This window comes from Pantherophis guttatus, chromosome 3, assembly GCF_059756535.1.
Source record: "Pantherophis guttatus breed Tessera chromosome 3, ASM5975653v1, whole genome shotgun sequence".
NCBI lineage: Eukaryota > Metazoa > Chordata > Lepidosauria > Squamata > Colubridae > Pantherophis > Pantherophis guttatus.
The window spans coordinates 63269231-63288790 of NC_142065.1; the positions used below are offsets into that span (position 1 = coordinate 63269231).

The 19560-nt window shown below is 38.5% G+C and overlaps 1 protein-coding gene across 1 annotated transcript; it reads left to right on the forward strand.

Moving 5' to 3' along the window:
* Positions 1 to 700: 700 nt before the first annotated feature.
* On the forward strand, positions 701 to 19349 carry SHISAL2A (shisa like 2A). Its single transcript, XM_034415089.2, has 4 exons — positions 701 to 1083; positions 9361 to 9506; positions 15296 to 15373; positions 18737 to 19349. The coding sequence occupies exons 1-3, from the start codon at positions 902 to 904 to the stop codon at positions 15325 to 15327; spliced, it is 360 nt and encodes a 119-aa protein (XP_034270980.1). The 5' UTR covers positions 701 to 901; the 3' UTR covers positions 15328 to 15373; positions 18737 to 19349.
* Positions 19350 to 19560: the final 211 nt, after the last annotated feature.

The window sequence follows — 19560 nt, forward strand, 5'->3', positions numbered from 1 at the left end:
CTTCTTACAGATGAACTCTGCCGGTTCTCAGTGTCCAAATGCTCCTTTCTATCGTTCTGCCTTCTATGGTTGTCTGACATAGGAGTGTGTAAAAGGGGCTCTTGATCAAAATCAATTTGTCAGGTCTTGATAGATTCACTTGCATCTTTTGCTGAGCCATGACAGCACGGGGTAATCTTCCTGCTCTTCTTCATTTGAGGATGGTACCTGAGAAGAGATCATCCCGGAACCATTTTTTAAAATCTCCCACACCATGTAATCCAAGTAAAAAAAACAAACAAACCTGAACAATTAGTTTTATCACTACTGCTTTGATTTCCTTTCAAATAAAATATGGTGGAAAATGGGCTTATTTATGATTTATGGAAGACTTGCTTTTAAAAGTGGGGGGGGGAGGAAGGACGACTGTTGCGTGGTTAAAAAACCCCTCTGCCACCAAAGATCGGATTTCTAATTAAAGATCCTTCAGATTTTTCAGATCCAGGTAAGTTGCTAGGCTGCTCCTGGGTGTCCAAATGGGAATTGGCAGCAACCGCACCTTTCTCGGACTGTATTTTTTTTTTTTTTTAAGCACGGGAAACAGAAAAGGCGCCGTTGGACGTCACCCGGTTCTCTTTCGGCATATATAGACTGAAGTGGCGGCCGGCGGGCAAGATTGAGATGGAGGGGCGGGGCTCTGGGCCAGAAGGCGGGGCGTCGCGAGAAGCTGCAAGGATCCTCTTTCGGAGAGAGCCAGCTGGCGGAGGTGAAAGCAAAGCCGTCAGAGCACCGGTCGTCGAGGCGATTTCTCCGCTGCTTCGGCTCTGGCTTCGCTTCCAGCCGTTTCTCGTCTCCGAAAAGTCTAGCCAAGCATCGAAGAACTCCGTACGAGCCTCGGTGACTCCCGGGCGGGCAGCGCACCATGAGCGCCGATTGCAGCAGCTACGTGAACGCCGATAAAGTCCTGGTGGGCTCCTTCAGCTGTCCGCGGGAAGACGGCGAGGCTGACGCGATCTATTGCTGCGGCTTCCAGGATATCAAGTATTGTTGCGACGACCCTAACAGCTTTTTCCCTTACGAGCACAACTACATGTGGTGGCTCAGGTGAGAATAGGGAGAGCGTTTTCCGGCTTGTCCTAACCCAGAAGGTACATCAGTTGGGACGAGTTGGGTGGGTGGGGGAGTGATGGTTGCTGCTCCTTTAAGACCAGGATCTGAACCATGGGGGAATAAAGATGCTATTGTTATGCACTCTGCACATGCTCAGGAGGGAGAGATTACCTTGCTGTCTAGAGTGGACAACAGAGGGTGCTGCGCTCTACCACCAATGCAACTGTGGGAGTTGCTGATCTCAGTTGCAGAAGGAACAGAGGGCGACAGATCTAATGTTACTGTGCAAAGCAACAAATATAAGGGATGTGACCATTGCAATATGGAACCTTGGTAATCCAGTCTTCCCTATTCCTGAGCTCAATTTGGCTTGCCTTTCTAGACGGGTTGGATTCCCATCATCCCCACTCACTAATGAGAATTCTAATTGCAGATGATAACAAGTCATAATGTAACACATTATGGTGCCTGGAGAGGGATTAGGCTTTCTGATCTGATTGCCATGGTTGTTTGGAAGTTACTTGAAATAGGTAAGTTTTCCTTTTACAGTCTCAGGATGCAGACAGTTCTCAGAAAGAAATGGTGAAGTGAGAAGTATTTGCAACAGCATAACATAACGAAACCTAGGAGATAATTTAATGTAGAATAATTATCCTTTTCCCCTAGAGTTTAAATGTAAGTTTTAAAAAGCCAATGAAACATGAATGTTACTAAGATAACTAAGGAAATCAGTAATAATCACAGACCATAGAAGAGATAATTCTGATGTGAAACCATTCCATTTGGAGGATTGGTTAGACCAATATTGTAGTGGAATGCTTGGAGCTCTCTGAGCTTAGTTATTTGCTTGCAGACATTTCATTACCCAACTAGGTAATATCATCAATGCTAACATTGATAATGTTACTTGGTATGGTAATGAAATGTTTATAAGCAAACAAACAAGCTCAGAGAGCACACAGGATTCCAACAGTTCATATCTGATCTATATGTACTCTCTTCTGTTGAAAATACTATACTTTTTGGTTCTTCTGTGCTTGAACATGTAAAGGTGATTCATAATTACTCTAGGCCTGTGATGGCGAACCTATGGCACGCATGCCCAAAGTGGCACGTGAAGCCATGTCGCCTGGCACACGCTGCCTTGCCTGTTTGTCTTCTGGGTTTCTGGCACACATGCGTGTGCGCGGTCAGCTGTCCTTCACGTGCACAGCAATGCTGAAAACCAGTGTGCTCATGCACACCAGCCAGCTGATTGTTGGGTGCTCATGCGCGCCAGAACCCAGAAGTTTGGCTTTTCTAGAGTGCAATCCATTCACACGTGTGGCAGTGCTGGAAACCGGCCTGCACATACGTGCCGGCCGGCTGATCATCGGGTGCGCATGCGTGCCAGAACCTGAAAATTCGGCTTTTCCGGAGTGCGGCCCCGACAAGCCTGTGTGAATGCGCAATGTTTCCGTGCAACCGTTTTGGCACTCGGTGCTGAAAAGGTTTGCCATCACTGCTCTAGGCAATGTCATGAATAGTTATTTAGAAGACTGTGCTAATTATAGTATATGGAAAACTGCCTAATTTCAGGACTTGCTCCAGTATTCTAGAAACAAGATATTTGATTTAGCTCAATCTGAGAGTAAGTCTGGTGTCATTTGGTAAGTGACCAGATGAGATTCAGAACAACCGAAGCACCCTGTCACCTATCATAGAACACAAGAAATGCAAATTTGCCTTTTTGTTTTTCCAATCAAGAGAGATAGTATTTTCCTGCAAACTTGATAGTTATGAAGATATACAATACAGCAAATTTCTTAAGACACTCTTATAGGGGTTTGCCCAGGAGTGACTGCTGGAGATTTGCAGGGGTTCAGAAGAACCTCTAGCTAAGATTCTGTGCAGTTCGCAGAACCCCCAAATCCCACCCCTGGCTGGCCCCACTCATCCCACCCCGCCCTTCCCAGGAGTCCCCACGCAGCCCATTTTGGATGCAGGTAAGTGCAGGGCATGCACAGAGGCTTGGGGAGTGCGAAAAACGGGCCTATCGGAAGTTCAGGAAGGCCAAAAACGGGCCTTCGGAGCCTGGGGAGACTGTTTTTGCCCTCCCGGAGGCTCAAGAAAAGCCTCCAGAGCCTGGGGAGGGCAAAAATGCCCCCCAGGAGGCTGCTGTGGTGCAGGAGCCTGACTAGGTCATGCCCACCATGGCCACACCCACCCAGCAACCGGGCAGAGAACCCCTTGCTAAAATTTTTGAAGCCCACCCTTGGGTTTGCCAGATATATTTCATCAAAAAATATTAAAAAGTCAACCAACTCATGGATTTTCTCTATAAATTAAATTTGCTTAGTTTTTGTAAATTAATCCAGTTCATAAAATTGATATGAGTACAAGCTGATGCTATCAAACATACTGTCAGTGTGGGAGTTTGCTAGCAGCTGTGTATATATTGTTTGTGACCAGTTTGGACTAACCAACACAGTCATCTTGCAACCTTGCAAATGGCTTGATTAAAGTCAAGAAGTGCAGCACAGCAAATCAGCAAGCCAACATGTTTGATCAGAAGTTTCATTTTAGTGTTTCAGTTACACTATAAAAGAATCAGGCACTCTGTTCTTCCCTAGCCTGTTATCTGGGAAAGTGTGATCATTTCACTTAAAGAGAGGAGAGTCTCTACTTTTCATTGGACAATTTTCTGATGGTGAACTATTAACTTAGAGGCCTTTAAGAGTACATATGTATATTAAAATGATAGAATCAAAGGCAAAAATGGGGAAAAATAAATAATCCAATTCTTTGTTATAACTCAGTTGCCCACAATTTCTACAGATCAGTTTATTAAATGTCATTGGTTTTATCTAAAGCAGATAAAAAGTGCTTTTATTATGTTTTTTCAAAACAATTCTTCCAGATGACTAAAGAAAAAGAAAAAAAAAACCTGTGTAGGAAACACATCACTTGTATTTTTACAACTCATAATTCTAATCTAATTAAATTTAATTTTACATTGGAGATACTGTATACTTGGTAAAAAGAATTAATACTCTATGCAGTGTGTAATTAGAGAGAGCCATAACTCTTTCACCTCCCAAAAGTTCATAATACATTATATTTTTGCTGAGTTTAAATGATGAATATTAATTTTCCCAAAAAGCCTTTCTTTCTAACATCAGGCCATTTCCTTATTCCCATTGGTTTGCCCAAATATTGTTGAAAGATTTATCTTTACTGAACAATTCTGAACCAAGCTTTTTACTTGTCTTGAGGGTGTATCAGTCAACAACACAGAATATAGACTCCTAAAGCAAGATTCTTGAATAAATGTGGCTCAAATGGTTTTGAATAACAGTAGCCTCTCTTTTCCTTCATATAAACACCTTTTATTAAGTCTTAAGTAAACCTTCAACCCAGTTCTCCCTCTAAAGCATTCTGTGATTTATACAGAAGCCTAACTATGTCAACAGAAGTCTCTGCTTTCTCCATTTTGGTTTCTTTTTCCACAGTTCTCACTTTACTTTTTTTTTTTTATCTTGATTGCCTTTTTCGTACACATTAACTCCTCAACAATATGTATCAACTCCTTTCTATAGTCATGTTCTGTGCTGTTTACAGATGGAAATGTTCAGCTTTGTTTTTGAAATTTTGGTCCATTTTACTAGAAAAATTCTAGGAAATAGAAAAACTGTTTGCTTCCACAGAAATTTGCATCATTCTGGATCAGATCCATGAACCTGTAATTTCACTCATGGCCTTTATATTTTTTCTTGATCACTCGTTTGGAAAAGTGCTATCTGGCCATATCAGAATATTGGGAGATCAATTGATAGTCAAGATCACTTGAATTCATTTGAACAAAATACTTTTGCAAAACTTTCATGAATTTTGACAGATGCCTCGGGGATTAAGGGCAGTGGTGGGATGCTGCCTGTTTAACAACCGGTTCTGTGATCGCGCGCTTTGTGCGTGCACACAATTTTACAAATACTAAAATTCTCTGTTACCACTTGGGAGTAACACAACTGAGGTGTGGCAATCCACTCTGCTGTGCCAATCAGCTGAGAAGATAAAGGTAAGTAAAGTGCTGGGGCAGGTGGGCGGGCCGAGCAGATCATCGGGGAGAACCGGTTTGCTCCTAGCTGATCGTTGGACCTACCGGTTCATGCGAACCGGTCCGAACCGGTAGAATCCCACCCCTGATTAAAGGAGCTTTGTATCTTTCTCTTAGACATTCAGGTGAAGCAAAGAGGAGTAAAATGGGCAAGTTTCTTTAAAAGAATATTAATTAATAAGAGTAATTAAATGGATGCTTTCCTGCTGGCAGGTAACAAAACTGGATGCAGTATTCTGCATCCAGTTTTGGTTGCCACAATGTAAAAAAAGATGTTGAGACTTTAGAAATAGTGCAGAGAAGAGCAATAAAGGTGATTAGGGGACTGAAGGCTAAAATATAAAGAACAATTGCTGGAATTGGATACATCTAGTTTAATGAAAAGAAGGGGTGACGTGATAGCAGTGTTCCAATATCTCAGGGATTGCCACAAAAGAAGAGGGAGTCAAGCTATTCTCCAAAGCACCTGAGGGCAGGACAAGAAGCAATGGATGGAGGCCAATCAAGGAGAGAAGCAACTTAGAACTAAGGAGAAATTTCCTGACTGTTAGAAAACTTAACCAGTGGAACAACTTGCCTCCAGAAGTTGTGAATGCTCCAACATTGGAAGTTAAGAAGAAATTGGACAACCATTTGTCTGAAACGGTATACTGTAAGGCTTCCTGCCTGAGCAGAGGGTTGAATTATAAGGCAACTCAGCTTGGATCGCCAGAGCCATGTAAAAGAAAAAAAACTTTTTTCTTTTAAATGAGTTGCCTGCTAATCAGTAGCAAAAATCCTTCCCCTCCGCCCCCCCCTCAGCTTGCTTACCTTAGCTGCTGGTCGCAGTGCGTTGCTGTAATCCCTGCAATCCATTGCATCAGCAAACAACTGAATCTCCCTGCCTGAAATCAAGCAGGCAGGGAGTTGTGGATTTCAACTTCCAGAATTCCTCAGCCAGCAAAACTCCTAAAAAGAAATGCAGATTAAGGGTGCTTGTATCTCTTAGTCATTCAAATGAAGCAAGGAAGGTGAAATGGGCAAGATTTTTTTTACACAAATTCCCTTTTCTTCAGCCGATGTTGCTGTTTAGTTTCCCTCTGTTTTCTTTTCCTTTTTGTATGACGTAGATGAGGGCATTTTTTTTCACTGCATTGCTAGCAAGATGAGGCAGTGATTTTTGTTCCTTTTTTATTTCTCAATCAGCAGGTGTGAAAATGATTTGGGAATTGAAGAACTGAGGGTGTGTTGCTCTCAAGCAGGAATTCTATTGTAAGAAAGGCAACAACACTAAAGCAATGGATTGGGACAATTTGTTCTTTATGACACCCTTCCCAAGATTCTGGTAACTGCACCTAATGTAATTAAGGAGCCCTTTCTTTTCTCCCTAGGATAAGATTGGAAAGAAATCTGGTAAGACGATACTGTTTATGAGCAGGATAAAATCAGAATGGAGCATGACTGAGTTTGAAAATGGGCTGAATCTAGCAGGGGGTATGGAAAAAAACATTCCAGGAAAAAAATCTCAGTGGTTTCCCAGTGAGGCGGTTGAACCATAAATCAGAATGCTCCTGTCTGTTCCATTCCTCTCTCCCCCCCACCTCCCCAATTTCCTGGTCATTGACAATAATCTTACTAGATTTACAGAATGAATTAGAATCATTCCATTACATTGGATAGCTGGAAGAAACCCGACAGGTAATAAAAAGCTATTGTGTACTAATTGCAGGCAAATTTGCAAAGCATGACTACAAATATCTATGAATGCAGATCACCCTGGACCTTTCTTCAGTATTAATTCAGTGAGAGGCTGAAGACTGAGACATCAGGGTTAAGTCAACTGTGTCACATTTTTGTATGTTTTGAATTTGGCATGCTGAAAATCTCATGAGAAGAAGGAAAACTGGAACAACTATCATATTTAATGAGGAAAGGCAGAGTTTATGAAGAATTCTAACCAAGGATTCCATGACTACCTGACTGTAGAATTTCTTTCTTTGAATCCATTATGTAACAACTTCATGAGCAACCCAACAGTATCCCTGTGAGCTTTAGTCTTTGGCATTTTATGATCAGCATAAAAACAGTGTACAATCTTGCAAGGTCACTGGCAGATGCTTTAGTCTAGTGCTAAAACAAAGTTACCCAAAAATCAAAGAGAAATTGGGCAAGCTGATCTCAGGAAACCGATTCCAAGGCAAAGATTAAAAGGATTAGGGGCTGATGGACTATCCTGATTAAGCAGAAGATTTAGCTTTTGCCTGGAAGGGTATAAGAAGTCTTTAGTAAGTTGCTCAATGGGACAGACCTAGGCAATTTTTTTTAGTGGATCAGCTGATTTCTCTGGTCTAAGAAGTTGCAGCCTTTCTACCCGCCATTATCTGACATAAATTTTACCCAAGTAATTTCATTCACCTGCATATTGTCCTGTAATGAAGGAAGTAAATAATCTGGCCTTGTTTTTCCATTGTTTGACCCATTGGTATCTTAGAACAGTAATTCCCAATCTGCGATTTGAAGATGGTGATCAATGGAAAGAATGCCAATAATCCTTTATTTAGACATTAGATTCTTTAAATATATATTTAATAGTAAAAAGGTTATGAAGTTGCTGTATCTCATGAAGGTTTGACATTCTTGCCTAAATTGCACAAGATTTCTGATAGGAAGATCACAATCTTATGAGACATGGCAACCTCTTAGGGTTCTGGTCATTTATAATATGTATAAACAAATAATATTTATTGTTATTTAATTTTGGGATCACATACCAATTCCAGTTTTATGTGATATTTTTAAGAAACTATTTATGACAAATATGTCCGCATAAAGTGGAAAATTTTGCCTTAGATTGTGTCAGCAAAATGTTCACATTTTCTGTAGTTCTTGATATATTGCTGGATTATCTGCCTGAGATGACAGTTGGGACACATTTTATATAGGAGGTTTTTAATAAGTTGGGCAAATCCAGTAGATATTGCTAAGGGACCAAGGTTGGCAAAGTTGGTTTTTTGCCATTTTAGTCTGCAAGGTTCTCTATTTTCTCTGTGGTTTTTAATTTTGGCGAATGGAAACTACCCAGTGGAACGATATATAACTTACTCAGATACAAACTAGACTTGTGAAGTAATCTTGTGTGTCATATGATTTATCTGCCCTGATTTTGTATGGATCTATCCCATACAAAAAAGAAGCATGACGTAAAACCTGTGTTCCCTGCTTTTCATCATTTCTATGGGTTTTTTTGTGCTATGTTTATACGTTTTCCTCCCAAGCATGGATTGCTCTTGAGAGCAACAAAATAAAAGTGGATGGGTTGTATTCTTCCTCCCTTGCCTATTTCTTTTGGTATAGTAAGTAAACTGTCAGTAAGTAAATTTATATCCAAACAGAATAAATAGGGACTTAAGATATGTACAATTCCACCACCTTTACTAGTTTGACCTATGAATGCAATAGAGATGATGAGATTTTGCATTCAGATTTTCATTTGATTATAAATCCATTGGTGAAGTGATGTAAATTATTCTTAGCTTCACTCCTGCTCAGAATGCTACCAACTACATCACTGGGATTTATAAAGAAAACACATAAAAGATATTCAGCACTTTGTCATACTTGTGGTACTTCAAATCAATGTTAAAAAGTCTCCCTAGACTTATTGAACAATGCTGCTTTCTATTCGATTGATTTATCTTGCTTTATTTTAGTATTGATTCTTTGAAAAGTTTAAGGATGTCCGTGCAAAAGGGAATCCTTTGCCTATGAGATGCTTCAAGAGTGTACAGACATTTCCTCCCTTTATCCAATTATCTGTTTGACAGAAGACAAAGATTTAAGAAGGACTTCACTTAAATTGATTTTACCTGGATTTAATTCCATGAGTTTCAAAGGAATGTGTCTTGATTTATACATGTTTAGCCAAGAGCAACATCAAATGCAGTAATTCAAGGAAATACAATAAAAGCAGCATCTTAGACGAAGTTTACTCTACAAGTCTAATCCAGTCAGAGAAGGCCTTTGGTGAATTGTTATAACATAATTCAGTTTTTATTGAGAACAATCAAGGAAAATCTATATGTCCCCATAGTGCCTAAACAGCTGTCTTTCTCCATTAAATACATGCAGCAATGATGCTTTTCAAAGGATTTGACAATGTCCTTAAATTCATTAGTTCTTTGCTCTTTCTTTTCTAGTATTGGAGCACTTATTGGCTTGTCGGTTGCAGCAATGGTCTTGCTGGCTTTTCTCATCACTGTGTGTGTCCTCTGTTACCTGTTTATCAGCAAGAAGCCACGCAACAAATTGGATACAGGCTTAACCTTGAGCTTAGAAGCAGCAGGTAAGAGCTCCCTGTTCTGTCTCCCTGTTTCTTCAATTAAAATCATTCAGTGGTAATCCATTTTCCATTTCATCTGGATCTTAAAGGGTTTCAACACTCACATTTTCGTTTATGAAAGCACCCAAAGAAACTTGCAAAATTCCAAACGAAGATGCAACTTGCACAACAAACATTAAATTTCAGTAAAATTAAAAATCAATCAACAATTAAAAGCTTAGTAAAATAGACTGTCTTTACTATTTTTCTAAATATTGGTAGAGTAGGAACTAAATGCACCTCCAGAGAGAGACCATTTTATAGCCAGGGAGCTTCCCTGAATTAAATACAGTTCATCTGAGCCTCCCCAAAGCAGATGGAATGAAGCAACAAATATGCTTCTTGTAATTAATTGTAGAATACCTTCTCAGTCTGTCATGTTTTAGATATTGCAGGGATTGCAAGTCTCAGAATTGCCAGCCAGGATGGGAGTTGCAGTCCCAGTACATCTGGAGGGCATCATATTGCCTAAGATTACTGCAGGGAACCAATTTAAATGCAAGAGCAATCATTTAGAAATTTCCAGAAATATCTGGCAGGAGAATATGGATCCAATGGTGTGAGATAATTTTCATCCAATGTCTAAATTTCTCTTTTGAAGCAGATGAAGCAGATTATCTGGACACTTTTCAGTCTGGGTTCAGAGTGGGGGGACAGCACTGAAATGGCATTGGTCATGCTTGTAGATGTCCTTTGAAGTGTTTGGGATGGGGTGGGACAACCATTCTGGCCATCCTGGATCTGTCAACTGCTTTCGGTACCATCAACCTTGGTTTCTTTCTGGACTGTTGAGGTTGGAACCACTGTTTTGCTGATGCTGTCCTTCATGTGAAAGCCCGCTTAGAGTTTGTTCCTCACAGTCTGAGAGTTCTTCAGGTGCTTTTTTGGAAACTTTAAGTGGGCTTTCATATGTTCTACACTGAGGAGAGGCTTCCTTCTAGCCATTCTGCTATAAAGCCCAGATCGGTAGAAGACTGCAATGATCGTTGTCCTTCTGGAGCACTGTCCCATCTTCACACAGGATCTCTGGAGCTCAGAAAGAGTGACCATCGGGTTCTTGGTCACTTCTCTTACTAAGGCCTGGCCTTTCTCCCCTGATTGCTCAGTTTGATTGGGTGACCACAGTGTTGGGATTCAGCAGTTGTAACAACCGGTTCGCTTCGCACACTCTCCGGAGGCCGGAAATGGGAAAACGACCTCCCCTGGGCACCGGAGGCCTTCTGGAGGCCGGAAACAGGCCCGTTTCTGGACTTCCAGTAGGCCTGCTTTTTGTCCTCCCAGAGCCTCTGCGTGCGCCTGCACTTACCTGGCATCCAAAACGGGCTGCGTGGAGACTCCTGGGAGGGGCGGGGCAGGGTGGACGGGGTCAGCCAGTCCTTGGAACAACCGGTTCGGTGAGCCAGATTAAAATTAACATCCGGTTTGCCCAAACTGGTGCGAACCAGCTGAATCCCACTCCTCAGTGACCAGCTCTTGAAAGAGTCCTGGTTGCACCAAATTTCTTCCATTTCAGAATTATGGAGGTCACTATGCTCTTAGAAACCTTTGGTGCGCAAAAAAAGCCTTCCCCAGATCTGTGTCTTGCAATAATCCTGTCTCTGAACTCTGCAGGCAGTTTCTTTGACCTCATGGCTTTTGCTTTATTGCAACTAAAGCTTGTTTAAATTATTGAATTATGGAAAATTCCCAGAACTTTGTATTTCACAATATTCTACATTGTGATAAATTATATTTTATGAAAGAAGCCAGAATTTACTTATAAAAATAGATTTTTGATTTTGTTGCCAATGGTAGGTATCTTAAACTAGGCTGCAAGGAATTAAATAATTGTTTTTTTAGACTGTACAAAGAAGATGAAAAATTTAGACTGTACAAAGAAGATAACATTTCCTAACACCAAATTAGATGCAGAAGAGAACAGAAGAGAATCAGCTTTTAGGTGCAGTATATATTTTATGGATCTTAAGGGCAGTGATTCTTGGTTTTAATTAGCAAATACCTCAGTCTTTTTTTGGCAGGAAGCATAAGAACAAACTACAATATCTTTCTTATTCTCTTTTATTAAGGACTCCTAATAGGAAGCTGTTGAAAGTTGCTAAGCAGAAAACCATCCTAAAACCTTCTCAATCCTGTTATCTTGTTATTATTATTACACCTATGTAGCTTAGGTAAAAGACTTTGTTATCTGAATTTGGGAATATAAGAAAAAATCCATAATCTGATGTTAATTATTTTTTCTCAAATTGGAGAATTCTGTTTTATAATAGGAACAACATAAGAGTTAACTAAGAACTAGAAAATGTATCATCCACCTTGATTTATTAACTTCTGTATATATGTTTGTTTTGTTTGTAAGATTAATTATTTGAGAACTCTTTTCAGGGCTTTATTGCTATAGTTTATTCTGCATTTGCCAGAATTCTATTCATATCTAATAAAACAAATTATATATGATTATTTATGAACTAAAAAGTAGTAAAATTTACTTGGAACTTTTTCCTCAATATTTTTATAAACAAACTTTCTGTTCCTAGCTTAAAGGTACAATCACATACATATTTACCTAAGTCTCATAGAAAAAGAAATTATTTCTGAATAGAGATTATGGGAATTTTCTTCTTTGATGCTCTTCTTTCTCTGGGTCCTAAACAGTAATTGTCACTCTGAAAAAAATGCATTGATTAATTTTATTACTATTATATGTAATTTGGTGTAATTGTTTAAAACTATTTATTTTCCACTTTATGAATTGTATCATTTGTTGCAGAATTATTGACTCGTAGATTTGGAAGGAGTCAATTAGATGAAGGTTTTATTTATTTTATTTATTTCGTCAAGCATGTATTTGATAACAGATACAAGTGTAAACATAATTATGAATACATAAAATGGATACAAATAAAAGGAAACATTAGGACAGGGACGGTAGGCACACTGGTGCGCTTAAACATGCCCCTTAAAGACCTCCTAGGAATGGGGTGAGGTCTACAGTAGACAGTATAATGTTAAAGTTTTGGGGGTTTGGGGAAGAAACCAGAGTCTGGTAGTGCATTCCAGGCATTGACAACTGTTACTGAAGTTGTATTTTCTGCAATCAAGTTTGGATCGGTTTACCATCAGTTTGTCTCTATTGTGTGCTCTTGTATTGTTTTGGTTGAAGCTGAAGTATTCATTGACAGTTAGGACATTGTAGCAGATGATTTTATGTACTACACTTAGGTCAGACCTAAGACAGTGTAATTGTAAGTTGTCTAAGCCCAAAATTTCAAGTCTGGTGGCATAAGGTATATTGTTGTGAGCAGAGAAGTGGAGGACTCTTCTCGTGAAATATCTCTGAACTCATTCGATTGTATTAATGTCCGATATGCAGTGCGGGTTCCAGACAGATGAGCTGTATTCAAGAATTGGTCTGGCAAAAGTTTTGTATGCCCCAGTTTGCAGTTCAATATTATTGGAGAAGTTCAGCCCCTGCTGTACAGGAATTCAAATCCAAATAACATTCCTGACAAATGGCTGGCTAGCCTTTTTTAGATTGTGAAGAGAAATCCACCACTTTTCAGGATAACAGCTGGATAGCTCTTATTTTTAAGAAATCTTTCCTAAACATCCAATCGTAATCTGTCTTTCAATAATATGAATTCATTGTTTTGTGTTCTGCACTCTGGGCAATGATGAACAGATCTGTTTGTGTGACTTCTTAAACAATGGTAGTCAAGCTGGAAATATTACAGGGGAGATGACAGCTCAAGAGGAATTATTGCTTCCCATAATTTGGAAACTGTATTTCTGTTGATGTTTTCTGAAAATGCATTTTCCTTTTTCGCAACCACATTATACCGCTAACTCATTTATAGTTTGCAACTGAACTACAATTCTAAGAACTTTTTAAAATACTACTGCCAAACCTGATATCTTCCATCATGTACTTGTGCAATTGATTTCTGTTTCTTACATGAAATACCTTGCATTTGTCTCTGTTAAATTTTATTCTCACTTCTCAATGACAAATTGAAACAAACAGGCATGTAGCTCTAACTATCAAGAATATTTTCAATTTTATTTCTGGTTTTCGATGTTATCATCCACATATTTTTGTGATGAATAAATCTAATCAGCTTTTCTTCTACCACGTCATCCAAATAAATCTTTCCAGTGTACATGACTTAAAACTATCTTGGACTGAATAACTCATTCGAGTTTGATTAAGAACCATTAATTTTCAAGTCAGTTATGTTTAATTGTCATGTAATCCAACCAATGTTTAGTAATAAGAATGTCATAGAATATCTTGTGAAATACTTGGTTGAAATTAAAGTATATCTACAGCAGGGATGGGTTCTACTTACCTTTACTACCAGTTCGTATGCGCAAATCACCTATGATGACATCCAGGTCAGTGGGCGGAGCCTCCCGCTGGTTTTATTACCGGTTCTTGCGCACCAGTCCAAACCAGGAGCAACCCACCACTGATCTACAGCATGGACATATTCTACAGTATTAGGGACATTATCCAATCAATTAATGAGATAAATTTGGTGTAGCACAATTTATTATTCACAACTCCATGCTGATGTTTTTGTTACATTATTTTCCAAGTGTTTACAGATCAATCTCTTTACAATCTTCTTTAGAATCTTCTCACTTATTGATGTTGGATTGATTAGACTCTACTTCATTGGAATCTTTTTTTCTCCCTTTTGAAGATTTGGAAATCTTCCTCTCTGTCTCTACATTTATTCTCCAGATTTTCTCAAAGATAATATACATATTGCATTGCACTTGTGCTAATGTGTGGAAAGTTAGATCAAATTTCTTTAGAGTGAGCTATTTGAAAAACAGGATCAAGGTACAATTTATAGAAAGAAAATAATTATTAATATCAGAAGAGTTGTCATACTAAAAATATTAATCCTGACTCAGGACTATTAAGAAAGAAATTACTTCAGTCAAGAATTCAGGAATGTTAAACTGGCGGCCAGCGGGCCGGATGCATCACGTGCAGACCACGCCCACCACAGCTCCGCTAAAGGGAAAACGTTGCGAAATGTTACATGATGGCAATGTGACGCCACGAGTTTGACACCCGTGGTCAAGATCTTCTTGATGTAAGAAAGAAATCATGCTTACTCACATCAAATTCAAATAATATTAGAAAACCGCTGTGAAATATTTTCATTTTTTTCTGTGCATGTGTGATGAAAAATGTGTTTTTATTGCCTGTGTACCAGAGCCAGTGCACAACTACTATCGATTACTGGGATTTTAAAACATCAGGCTTTAAGTTCTATTTCTGAATAACTAATAACTGATACAACTGGGGCATTTTGAAGGAATTATCATTTCTCAGATCTTGCGTGTCAGGAATTAGTGATCAGAGCTGGAATGTAAATGAGTTCATGCAGTCTCTCTGGAGCCGAGTTTTTACTGTGTAAACCTGTTAATGAAACCCCAAAAATCTTGGAATTCCTGATCAAGAAGCCAAGCTCCAATAACAGAAAATTGGGTCCATCTAAGAGTTTGTTTTGCCCATGGTCTCTCATGGAATTTGATCAAATTGAGATACCCTAGTATAGAGTCAAAAAAGCTTTCCAGTGTTTGCTGAGTTACTATTCTTATCAAGTTCCCCAGCTCTGGCCTAGCTACTTGGCTACTTTTTCTAAATATTTTAGTCTGTTTATGAGGCGCTGATACTTACAAAGATCTGATTTATTCCAGTTCGTCTGAGAAACTGGATTTGTGTTGTTGTTTTTCAGGCACAGAAGTTAGAAGAAATTCTTCAAGTTGAAAGAAGATATATGAAACAGGTTCAACTGAGTTCTGCAAGCAGTTAGGTACAGTGCTCTTTCTATGTATTAACTGTATAGCTGAGATTTGCTTTTGACCCAGAAAAAAATGGCATGATCATCCTAAAAATGATACAGTGGGAGGGATGTTGCGGGGAGAGGATAATGTCAAAAGTTGCATTGTATCATAAGCTTCATCCCTTTTGGATGTGCTTGATACTGCATGCTTGCATGAAGGCTGCAGTTCTTGTGTTTCAATAGTGCAACTTGATTTTCACCAGTTTGATAATGTTGATATCAGCACTTTGACTCTTATAGTGTAATTACTGTAGGAACATATTTGATTCCTCTAGTTATATTTTTAAAAAATGCAATTGCCAATATGTTCTATTGCTAGTATTTTAATGAAGAGATTAAACAACCATATGTCTGAAATGATATAGGGGCTCCTGCTTGAGCTGAGAGTTAGATTAGAAAACCTCCAATGTCCCTTCCAACTCTGTTATTCTGTTGTTCTGAGTTGGCGGCAGACAGACAGACAGACAGATAGATGATAGATAGATGATAGATAGATAGATAGATAGATAGATAGATAGATAGATAGATAGGAAGGAAGGAAGCAGGGCATTACACTTTCCCATGACTTGGAAAACCATCCCTAGCTACTTAAAGATGCTTGATCTTATCTTCATGGTCTAGCTTAACTTTCTGACTTTTTTACAAAAACCATGATCTTCATTTTATTAAAGTTAATTTATAGCAAATGAGCCTTACAAAAGAGAATCAAGGCCCTTGTCACCTTCTTTAATTATACTGGGATGCAAAGTACAATAGCCATGTAATCTATGCTTAACAGGATTGTTTTCTGTTTATATGCTAACCTTAGGGGGATGATGTTGCATTTTATCAACATTATACAGCATATTTTAAAAAAATAACATTCAAGCCCAGCTGTCTTCATCACACAGTTGTGATTCAGCGGAGACAGGCAGATTTAGCCTTTAGAGGGAAGCAGTGTGACTAAACACTGATCCATGTGGACAGAAGATTACTTTTCTAGTCGCATGACTTCATATCTGAGCTTGGATTTTTCAAAGAAAGGAACACAACTGTATAGATTGTTCTATAAGGATTTAGAATTTTAAAAATGACAAGCACTTTTTATAATAGAAAAATGTGTTCCCGGTCTGTTTTTCAGTTCCTAGCCAAAAATGATATATGCTGCTTTATAGTCAGATGTTAAATGTTGTGCAATTTCAATCTCTTGCTTTCCTTAACCTTCCTCGACTGAGTGGCCTCCAGATGCTTTAGATTACAGTTTCCTTATTTCCTAGCTTAATACAGCATTGACCATGCAAATCAGAATCATGCTAGGGAAGGTTATACTGGAACCAATTGAAACAGGACTGTATCAGATCCATTATGGAAAAGTGCCTTTGGTGATATGTGGAAGAGTAGAAACTAACTTTTTGTATCCGTTTCTGTGAGAACTAAAAACTAGTTCAGGAAAAGAAGACCCTGAATCTTGATTTGCTTCATTTCTGTTCCATTTTGTAGCAATAAAACATCGGCATGGTGATACATTGGGAATATATCTTCTATCTAGTGCTATCCTAGACTATATCATTCGCCCTCTCAAGATGTTTTTGATTTTGTTATGGAATACTAGCAGACTAACTAGCCAACCATCCCCTGAATAGCATTGATTCACTATTTCCAAGATAATGGCAGAATATTTTCTTCCTTCCCTTATTATCTGCTTGATTCATTCAAATTAGGACTAAAGTAGATGCAGTGAGGGAATCTGTGAAAGGACTTAAATATTTCTCTAATCTAGATATGGTAAACTTCAGTTGCCATAATTCTTACTCATCTACAAGGCAGCCCACGGAGAAGGCAGTTGTATTATTTTGTTTTTATATTAGGTATCACACAGGATTTTCTTATATATGAAGGAAATGCTCTGGGGATGGGAAATACAGTACAAAAATGTTCTTCCTGATTTTGCATTATTTTAGAGTTATAATAAAATTATACCAGATGAATGGCATGAGTTGAAGTCTTAAACACCATTCACCCGGGATCATTTCTTCATGAGAATTTTGCATTAGTTCAGTGCCATCTCTGGACTTATCTGATCATCCAGAGTTGGTTGCTTTTGAGAGCTGAATTGGTTATGAGAGCTGAAAGCTGAAGCTGTTGCAATTTCTTTGAAACATACCTAATATTTTTGTTCACATTTTGTGGCTCTGTGAAGCTTATCCATGATCTATTTCCCAATTGGCTTTTACATGCAGGAGACAGATGGTGGTATCAATTCCACTCTTTTCTTTTCTTTTAAACAAAAAACTTTATCTAGCACAGCGTTCTGTCATAGCTACAAGGAAGATAGCCATTAGGAAATTTCTTTCACTTTATTTTTGCATGAGGTATTATTCCAGATTGTGCCTTGGCTCAGTGACCATGACATTCATCAAATAACTTCATCTTTATTCCTGTTGGCTAGCTGAAGGAAGCGCTATTTGTTTGTGATGTACTTGTGCTTCAAGTGAAGAAGATTGGCTTTAAATTGGTTTGGAAGGATTAGGGAAATGGCAACAATTCTGATATGGAAGTGCTCTCTCATCTCAGAAAACTTTCAAATCAGTCTTATAGGTATCACTGCGCCACAGTGGCGCAGTGGTTAGAGTACAGTACTGCAGGCTACTTCTGCTGATCACAGGCTGCCAGCAGTTTGGCAGATCAAATCTCACCACAGGCTCAAGGTTGACTCAGCCTTCCATCCATCCAAGGTCGGTAAAATGAGGACCCAGGTTGTTGGGGCAATATGCTAAATCTGTAAACCGCTTAGAGAGGGCTGTAAAGCACTATGAAGCAGTATATAAATCTAAGTGCTATTGCTATTGCTATCCTTTTAATAAAACAAAATGCAGGAATCTTAATCATGGTTTTCCTACAGTATGCATGATTTGGTCCAGCCTGATTAGTTAATCATATTTTGTGTTTCATCCAGAATTATTTTGTTGATCATTTTGTTGAGGGTAGGTGGAAATGTGTATTTGAAAATGCATGAAGCCATTGCTCTAAATAGTTAATTCAGCACCCTCTGCCTTATCCATAGGGAGGCCATAATTCTCTAGATTTTCAGGTGGCCTGCTAATCCTAGGCCATTTGGAGGATATTGGACAAAATGAAGGAAATCAAGTGTTTCTGGATTTTAAAAAACTATGGTTCTAAGCCCTGTTCAGCCAGTTTATTTCAGTAGGGTTAATGATGAGGTCTCACAGTATTTGTACTGCCTTCATAAACATTATTGGGGTAATTTAAAAAATCCTTGTAGGCTCTCCTAAACTCTTTGACAGAAATACAGTTTGTATATATGTTTATTGTGCTTCCTGTTTGTTTCCCTAGCAAAGAAGTGCATTTGTCCAAAGGCACCAGCAAAGTATTCCAGAAATGAAGGCATTCTCTAACTTCAGACTAGACTGTGAGAATTCAATGCAAAAAGAGTGCCAGCATATGTATGCCCGTGTGTATGTGTTTGTGTACTCTCTTCTTGTTTTCTTGCCATGCTAATTGTTATTTATGCTCAGAGCCAACCTGAATGTATGACATATTTATCACTATTAATTTAGAATTTTAGGCCCTAATCCTGTAATCCTGAAAAGGCCTATATATTGTCTTATATAGGTAAAGCTAGAATCTTAACCATTTTTAATATTCTGGCAGTGGCTTTAAATAAGTAGTAAAAAGAATACTAAACAAAATTATACTGTACATGTCATTACTTCTGGATCAAAATGTGATGGTGGTTCTTGGATTTGTATATTCTGTTGTAAAAAGCTTCAGATTGTTCTCTCACAGTTCCAATTCTTTGTAATAAGCAAGCCTAGGTAAAACTAGTTGGGGGCCATTAAAGTAGGCAACCTGTGAAGATTCCTGCCAATAACGCTTCAGTGATAATTTATATTATTAGACCATCAAATTAGAATGTTAATCAGATTTGACTCTTATCTACAGATTTTTTTTTTAAAAAAAAAACAACATTTGCATTTACTGATTTGGCAAAGTTAAATGTAACCTGAATGTTACATTTGGATGTTATTCAATATACAGATTCAACCCCCACCCCCACCCCAAAAAATATTGTACATATCACAATAATTAAGAAAATGATCTTATCTCTTTTGTGGTATTAATTAAATAAAATACTTTTTATCAATAAACTTCTTATC